The sequence below is a fragment of the Glycine max genome, chromosome 5 (assembly GCF_000004515.6).
Source record: "Glycine max cultivar Williams 82 chromosome 5, Glycine_max_v4.0, whole genome shotgun sequence".
NCBI classification, from domain to species: domain Eukaryota; kingdom Viridiplantae; phylum Streptophyta; class Magnoliopsida; order Fabales; family Fabaceae; genus Glycine; species Glycine max.
This window is the reverse complement of record NC_038241.2, coordinates 32,536,841-32,545,518: the sequence shown is the minus strand read 5'-3', so window position 1 is coordinate 32,545,518 and position 8,678 is coordinate 32,536,841. Positions and strand designations below refer to the sequence as shown.

Sequence of the window (8,678 nt, the reverse complement as noted above, 5' to 3'; positions counted from 1 at the left end):
TTTTACCTTTTTCTTTTTGATGTACAATAAATATAAAATTTTCTAAACAATGTCACAGAAGATACTTTAAAACATTATCCAAATGTCAATGAGCACCCTATTATTTATTCTTATTTAGGATTGGAATTTGACTCTTAAAAGAAGAAACATGTAGTAAAAGTAAAGGCAAAAAAAAAACAAAAAGTCCTGGGACAAACTTTAACTGTAGCATTAATCATTGTTAGTGAATATAGTTTTATGATTTATCTTCAAAAATTGTAACTCACAGCCATAAAATAATTGCAGTATATTGTCTAATTTGACGAAATCTTGATAAAAATAATAAAAAAATACAAAATATGCAAATATCATCTTATCACTAGAATGCGTGTTAAAATTAAGGTTAAATTAGTTTATTTTTCTTCTAATTTATTAGTTTAGTTTGATATGATTCTCTAATTTTTTTTGTTGGATTCAATTTGATTCTTTATTATTTTAAAAAAGTTCAAAGGGATAACTAGGTCAAAATTGAACTATTTATAAAAATTAGAGTAAAATTAAATTTGAAAAAAAAATTAAAAGAACAAACCGAATGAAAATAATAAATTAAAGCATCAACAAAACTAATTAAAATTAAACAAGCCATGGAAATTTAGCTACGTGTCATCATGAAATGACAATCAAAGTTGAAACCACATTCGTTAATTGTCAAAGATTTTTGAATGTTTATATGGCCAAATATTAACCAAATTCCGTGTGGATGACGTTGGACATTTCTTTAACGCGAACGTGCCTTTCTTCGGTGTAAACGCTTCTAATTATATTTTCCTTTGTTTTTTTATTTTTATTTTAAAAACTTGACAAAGTGATATAAAAAACTTATGTGATTTTTTCATAATCAATTGGATGCGATGTATAGACTCCGTGCACTGCTTCAATACTTGATTTATTAAATTTTAAATTTGAAGGTATACATATATATTTTAAACTAGTTGTGGGTCCATGCTAACAAGACGGATTATAAAAAAATAATGTGAAATTTTTATAAAAACAAAATTTTAAAAAATGACATTTCACTGTCTAGCACCCAGGAGCCAACACCTGAGCTGGACAGATTTTATAAATATATAGCCTAGTATTAAAATTAACTAAATAACTAACCAAAGTTAGACAGTGTTGATTTTTTATTTATTTTTGTAGAGAAGCAGTTAAACAGTGTTGATGAAAACTGAAAACCCAAGAATATCTCTTCATGTGAACTTGAGGGATGAATCAAACGTTAGGAAAACGCCACGTATGAGTCTCCCGAGCCAGAGCCACTCCTTCTAAAACCACACATTAACATCACCTTCCTATGCACCACCAATAAGCTCCAGACCTTCTAATTCTCTACTCTCTCACTTCTTTCTATCACATTTTACTTGCAAGGTATGTATGTGCATTTTTCTTTTTCTTTTCTTTTTTTTTTGTTGCATTTTTTCATGTCTTTAATGTTATGTCTATTCCTTGATTATTGTTTTAGTAACTTGATTGTTGGAGATGTTAATGTTGGACCCTTCAATCTAAAAGGCTAATATTTTAAGCATTATATATTTCCATCAATTGAATTGAGGCTTCCTAGTTCCTTCCGATTAGAGAAATTGTCGGCTTGATGCTTTTCAATCTAGAATTTTTCAAATGTTTAGAGTGTGTTTTCTCTGTTGATTTTTGTAATAAGAACTAAGAAATTACCTTACATTCACAACAACAGTATTTAAGAGCCCATGTTTTGGATTGGATTGGATACTCTTGTTGATGCAGATGGCAGCGTCATCAGCATGCCTTGTAGGGAATGGTTTATCTACACGGGGTAATAGAATAACTCTCAAGAAGGACTTCAATGGAAGATATCTCTACTCACCTTGGAGACTTTCATCATTGAACAATAAGGCATCAGAAGCATTTTCCATAAAGTCTTCCTTGGAGCAAAGGCAACAACAAGAAGGGAGAAGGGGGTTTCTAAAACTGTTGCTTGGAAATGTGGGAGTTGGTTTGCCTGCACTATTGGCAAGTGGCAAAGCTTATGCTGATGAACAAGGGGTTTCCTCCTCCAGAATGTCTTACTCCAGGTTTCTGGAGTATTTGGACAAGGACAGAGTTAAAAAAGTGGATCTGTATGACAATGGAAACACTGCTGTTGTTGAGGCTGTTTCTCCCGAGTTGGGGAATCGGTTGCAGTATGTTAGAGTTCAACTCCCTGGACTTAACCAAGAGCTCCTTCAGAAATTCAGGGAAAAGAATATTGACTTTGCAGCTCATAGTCCCCAAGAAGAGTCAGGTTCTCTTTTAGCTAACCTGATTGGGAATCTGGCTTTCCCTTTGATCTTGATTGGAGGATTGTTCCTTCTCTCGAGACGATCCGGAGGGATGGGAGGTCCTGGTGGGCCCGGATTTCCTCTTGCTTTTGGTCAATCCAAAGCCAAGTTTCAAATGGAACCGAACACCGGAGTGACATTTGATGATGTTGCTGGGGTGGATGAAGCCAAGCAGGACTTTATGGAGGTTGTGGAGTTTCTAAAGAAGCCTGAGAGGTTCACTGCTGTTGGGGCTCGCATACCGAAAGGAGTTCTTCTTGTTGGTCCTCCAGGAACTGGGAAGACACTGTTAGCCAAGGCTATTGCTGGTGAAGCTGGTGTTCCATTTTTCTCAATATCAGGTTCTGAGTTTGTTGAGATGTTTGTTGGTGTTGGTGCTTCTCGTGTTCGTGATTTGTTCAAGAAGGCCAAAGAGAATGCCCCTTGCATTGTCTTTGTTGATGAAATTGATGCTGTTGGAAGACAAAGAGGGACTGGAATTGGTGGTGGGAATGATGAAAGAGAGCAGACCCTCAACCAACTTTTGACAGAAATGGATGGGTTTGAGGGTAACACTGGTATCATTGTCGTTGCAGCAACTAACAGGGCTGACATTCTTGACTCTGCCTTATTGAGACCGGGTCGGTTTGATAGACAGGTATGATTATATTATGAAATGCCTCATGCTTTTGTGAATGAGTAAATTACTAAACATCATTGCTTTTTCAGGTGACAGTTGATGTTCCAGATATAAGGGGAAGGACTGAAATCCTAAAGGTTCATGCTAGCAACAAAAAGTTTGATGCTGATGTTTCTCTTGAAGTGATTGCGATGAGAACGCCTGGCTTTAGTGGAGCTGATCTTGCGAATCTCTTGAATGAAGCTGCTATATTAGCTGGTCGCCGGGGAAAGACAGGTATTTCATCTAAAGAAATCGATGATTCTATTGATAGGATTGTGGCTGGAATGGAAGGAACAGTTATGACAGATGGGAAGAGCAAAAGCTTAGTGGCATATCATGAAGTTGGGCATGCTATTTGTGGGTAAGAAATTTGGCTGTTGTTTTTGTGTTTAAGTAAATGTTTCAAGATTGCAATGGAAGCAATGTGTTTTGTCTTTATGGCTAATTATGTAACACTTAATATATGAGCTTAAGCAAGCAAAAGTACCACTGTTAAGTGGTAAAATTTAAAAAGCCGTTTCAGTAAACAATTCTCAAAAAGTTGTTCTAAAACATCTGTTTTTACTTGCTTGCAGAACTTTGACTCCTGGTCATGATGCTGTGCAAAAGGTAACACTAGTTCCTCGTGGTCAAGCTCGGGGTCTTACATGGTTCATTCCTAATGATGATCCAACTCTGATCTCCAAACAACAACTCTTTGCAAGAATTGTTGGAGGACTAGGTGGAAGGGCTGCAGAAGAAATTATTTTTGGTGAGCCTGAAGTTACAACTGGAGCAGCTGGTGATTTGCAGCAAATCACCGGTTTGGCAAAACAGGTATTGGTTAATTATGTGCTTTTGTGTTACAAAATATCTCCTTTTTCTTTATTTTATTTTTGTGTGGTGGAAAATGCCTAATATTTATGGTAATATTGTTGACTTATGTAATAATTACTTTAAATGTTATACCTATGATACTTTCAACAGTATAGAAATCTTCACTCTAACCATGCATTCAAATAAAGTGTATAGCAAAATTAATTTAAAAACTGATTTCATTTGGCAATATTTTGTCAGAACAATGGGAGTTATGTTGTTAGCTACTATTAATTGGTGAAACCTGCAAATAATACCGTCAGATGATTGATTTCTTGAATGCGTGAAACTTAAAACTTTGGCTTTATTTGAAAGAATGGTAATGTTCACTCTGAAGGATGAACTTTTAATTTTTCTTATAAAAAAATCTTTCCATTTAGCCTATGTTTCTTCAATAATTGTTAAATGATTCTCTTGCAGATGGTAACCACATTTGGAATGTCTGATATTGGTCCTTGGTCACTTATGGAAGCATCAGCACAAAGTGGGGATGTCATCATGAGAATGATGGCAAGGAACTCAATGTCAGAGAGACTTGCAGAAGACATCGATGCTGCCATCAAGAGGATCTCAGATGAAGCATATGAAATTGCACTAGACCATATAAGGAACAACCGTGAGGCGATTGACAAGATTGTCGAAGTCCTTCTGGAGAAGGAGACACTGACCGGAGATGAATTCCGTGCTATATTGTCTGAGTTTGCTGAAATTCCAGTTGAAAACCGTGTCCCTCCTTCAACTCCAGTACCAGCCACTGTTTGAATAGCCTATATGTAACATCTTTAATATGTATTATCTTAGAATACAGAATGCCCTCTACAGCCTGCTCCATATTTGTGAATGATTAAAGTTTCTACCTTACTTTTTCATTTTTGTAGTGTTGACAAATGACAACAGAGAGTATATATAAAAGAGAATTAAGTGTAAAAATTACTAGTTTCTTTACGTCTATAATACAGTGTAACTTTAATAAACCTTTAATTTTATGAGATGCATCGATTAATTTTTTTTTATCTGTAAGAATAAAAAATAAGCATTTGAGAGCTAGACCCCTTGGTAGATGCAATGTTTAGTTTAGAGTATGTGAAATGTGACCTTAGAGAAACTTCATCTGTAATATTAAGGATTTAAATCTTTAGTTGTCACTCTGAAGCCGGTTTGGTTACCTTTGCATCCATTTAACAGAATTCGTTAGAGTACTACCTTAGATTGGTTACATTTTGGGAAAATGTAAATTATATTAAACCCAAAATGATACAACAATAAACGGGGCATACCCCGCAGCTAGAGAAAATCAAAAGTCTCCCTAATACAAGAAGGCTTATATCAAGATGCTAAAACAAATGCAACAAGTGCGCTTGTCTATATATAAAAAACTTAATCTTGCTAATAACCTCTATTATAGAAAATTGATAATCTTTAAAAATCAGCAAAAATTGATAATCTTCAAAAATCAACTTATTTCTAGACAGACAGATGCAGTAGACCGTAATTGCTACAGTCAGAGTAATTTTCCTTGAACACCTGATGTGGATCTGCCCCTAATTAAAGAGTCAGTAATACGTTATAAATCACGAATGTGAATCCAAACTTGGAAAGATTGGTTACATTTTATTCTTATGTGTACTGGTTATCATTACCTTAATCCATTTAGAAGACATGTTCAGATCGAGTTTGTATGTTGGTTAAAGTACCAACGGAATAGGAGAAAAATAGAATATGTACCAAAAGAAATAAATATTATTTGTACAAAAAATTTGAAATAGAATATATTCATACATATTTCCATACACATAATTTCTATACCAATATAAATCCATTTACAAATTGTAGTTAGTTCTATCAAGACTTATGCATATTCTTATTCTTATTCTACTACCACCATACATACGTGAGGAGAGAAAGTGACGGGAAAAAAATACTTTCCAATTGAAGACAAATGCTTTGAGTACTCACTAAAAATAAAAGTTACTTCTTTTATACCGACCATAAAAAGAATAAATAGTCAAATTTATTATTAAATATGTGAAAAGCTATTAAATTGATTTTTAAAAGATAAAAAAAATTAAAATTTAATTTTAAATGTAAAAAAGTGTAACAAATTATTCTGTTAAACCGAACTCAACCCCATAAACACCCATTAGCTCATGTTTCATGCATGGGTAGGTTTGGTCTTTTTTCTGATGGCAAAGAAAAATTTGCCATCTTGTGTTCCAATGGGCACTTAAGAGAAGCGTTTGAAAGCTTTTTATCTGAGATATGGGCAAAACCCCGTTTGTTCTCAAACCTCCTCCAAGCATGCATTCCGTTAAAGTATGTTTCTTTGGGGAAACAGCTTCATTCCTTGATATTAACTTCTGGGTGTTCCTCAGACAAGTTCATTTCCAACCGCCTCCTCAACCTCTACTCAAAATTTGGGGAACTTCGAGCCGCTGTTGCACTATTTGATCGAATGCCAAGGAGGAACATTATGATCAAGGCCTGTCTTGAAATGGGAAATCTTCAGAGTGCCAAGCACCTGTTTGAGGAAATGCCCGAGAGAAATGTTGCCACATGGAATGCAATGGTCACGGAGTTGACCAAGTTTGAAATGAATGAAGAGTCTTTGCTCTTGTTTTCGAGAATGAGCGAGCTGGGTTTCATGCCGGATGAGTACTCAATAGGTTGCGTGCTCAGGGGATATGCACATTTGGGAGCTTTGTTGACAGGGCAACAGGTTCATGCCTATGTTATGAAATGTGGGTTTGAGTGTAATTTGGTTGTTGGATGCTCTTTAGCTCATATGTATATGAAAACTGGAAGCATGCATGATGGGAAGAGAGATATCAATTGGATGCCAGATTGTAATTTGGTTGCTTGGAATACACTTATGGTTGGAAAAGCTCAAAAAGGGTACTTTAAGGGAGTTATGGATCAATACTGTATGACGAAAATGGAAGGTTTTAGACCAGATAAGATTACTTTCGTGAGTGTGATCAGCTGATGTTCGGAGTTAGCCTTCCTTGGTCAAGGGAAGCAAATTCATGCTGAAGCAGTCAAAGCAGGAGCTATTTCTGAAGTTTCTGTAATTGGTTCATTGGTTAGTATGTACTCTAGATGTGGATGTTTGCAAGACTCTATCAAAGCATTTCTGGAATGCAAAGAGCGAGATGTTGTGTTGTGGAGCTCAATGATTGCTGCTTGTGGGTTTCACGGTCAAGGAGAGGAAGCAATCAAGCTTTTTAATCAGATGGAACGAGAAAATCTGCCTGGAAATGAGGTCACATTCTTGAGCTTGCTATATGCTTGTAGTAATTGTGGATTGAAGGACAAAGGACTCGATTTCTTTGATATGATGGTGAAAAAGTAATGAACTCAAGGCCAGACTAGAACATTACACTTGTGTGGTTGACCTACTAAGCAGGTCTGGTTGTTTGGAGGAGGCAGAGGCAATGATACGATCCATGCCTGTAAAAGCAGATGTAATTATATGGAAAACATTATTATCTGCATGTAAAATCCACAAGAATGCCGACATTGCAAGAAGGGTTGCTGAAGAAGTTCTTAGGATTGATCCTCAAGACTCGGTTACGTATGTTCTACTTGCCAACATTTATTCTTCAGCTAACAGATGGCAAAATGTTTCTGAGGTGAGGAGAGCCATGAAAGACAAGATGGTGAAGAAAGAACCAGGCATAAGTTGGGTAGAAGTAAGGAATCAGGTTCACCAGTTCCATATAGGTGATGAATGCCACCCAAAACACGTCGAGATTAATCAGTATCTGGAAGAATTAACTTCAGAAATGAAGAAGCGGGGCTATGTACCTGATACTAGCTACGTTTTGCATGACATGGACAATGAGGAAAAAGAACACAACTTGAGGCACCATAGTGAGAAATTGGCAATTGCTTTTGCTTTAATGAACACCCCAGAGGGAGTGCCAATAAGGGTGATGAAAAACTTGCGGGTTTGCAGTGACTGTCATGTTGCCATCAAGTACATATCAGAGATAAAAAATTTAGAAATTATTGTGCGAGATTCTAGCAGGTTTCACCATTTCGAAGGAAGATAAAAATAAAAATATAACTGAGTGATATGCACTAGAGATAATCTTTTTCCTCTGGAGAATTTCTTGCAAATTGGGTCAATCTAAGATGCAACTTTAATTGCAGCAGCATGTGCGTGGGAATTATTTGCATTAAGCCCACGGAGCATATTTAGCCTATCATTATATTTATTCTTGCCTACTCAATTATTTAAGGGCAATTACTTCCTGGCTTCTTGCACCTCCCTACTTGTTTCCTACTCTTATTTTGGAATGTAAAATTAGATTCTTCAATAGTCTTTTCAGAATGTAAAAATAGCCTCTCTCTCTCTCTCTCTCTCTCTCTCTTTTAATACACAACTTATTTAAGTTACTCATTTTTTTGGGAGTGGTTTGTTTTGTAAGCACTCTTTACTACAGTAAAATTGGAAAAAAAAATTATTTCCTCTTAAGTCATACAATGTGTACGGCACATTTAAACTTAGTTATGGATATATGTCTTTGTCATATGGCACGGGTAAAAAAGTAGTTGCGTCCACGTTAGCCATTGCTTTGATAAATTTCACTTTTTTTTTATCAGTTATATTGATACTACGAAGCATTTTTACTTTATTTTTCTCTTCATAATTTGGCCATTAAATTGAGAGATGTGGTTTGAAAGGTGTGAAAGTTAAATCGGAAATATGTTATTCTAGTGCAAGGTTTATAAATTCTAGAAGTTTTCAACTATAACAGCTAAACTTTTGTGGTGTGATTTTAAAAAAAATCAGAACTTTGTTTAATTATCTAATGGATACAATAAAG

General features: G+C 35.5%; 1 protein-coding gene and 1 pseudogene across 1 annotated transcript; both read left to right on the top strand.

Annotated features, from left to right (window-relative positions):
* Window positions 1–1,222: 1,222 nt before the first annotated feature.
* LOC100798355 (ATP-dependent zinc metalloprotease FTSH 2, chloroplastic) lies at window positions 1,223–4,779 on the top strand. Its single transcript, XM_003524762.5, has 5 exons — window positions 1,223–1,407; window positions 1,780–2,970; window positions 3,042–3,355; window positions 3,570–3,810; window positions 4,270–4,779. Exons 2-5 carry the CDS (start codon window positions 1,780–1,782, stop codon window positions 4,609–4,611), a joined length of 2,088 nt encoding a protein of 695 aa, XP_003524810.1. The 5' UTR covers window positions 1,223–1,407; the 3' UTR covers window positions 4,612–4,779.
* Window positions 4,780–5,975: 1,196 nt separating this feature from the next.
* LOC100794977 (pentatricopeptide repeat-containing protein At2g41080-like) lies at window positions 5,976–8,314 on the top strand (annotated as a pseudogene).
* The last annotated feature ends 364 nt before the right edge of the window (window positions 8,315–8,678 follow it).

Excerpts from the sequence above, each read along its gene's own strand:
- LOC100798355 (XM_003524762.5), top strand. The coding sequence starts at position 1,780 with ATGGCAGCGTCATCAGCATGCCTTGTAGGGAATGGTTTATCTACACGG. Across the intron at positions 3,356-3,569 it reads GTTGGGCATGCTATTTGTGG|AACTTTGACTCCTGGTCATG; the intron begins GTAAGAAATTTG and ends ACTTGCTTGCAG. Across the intron at positions 3,811-4,269 it reads TCACCGGTTTGGCAAAACAG|ATGGTAACCACATTTGGAAT; the intron begins GTATTGGTTAAT and ends ATTCTCTTGCAG.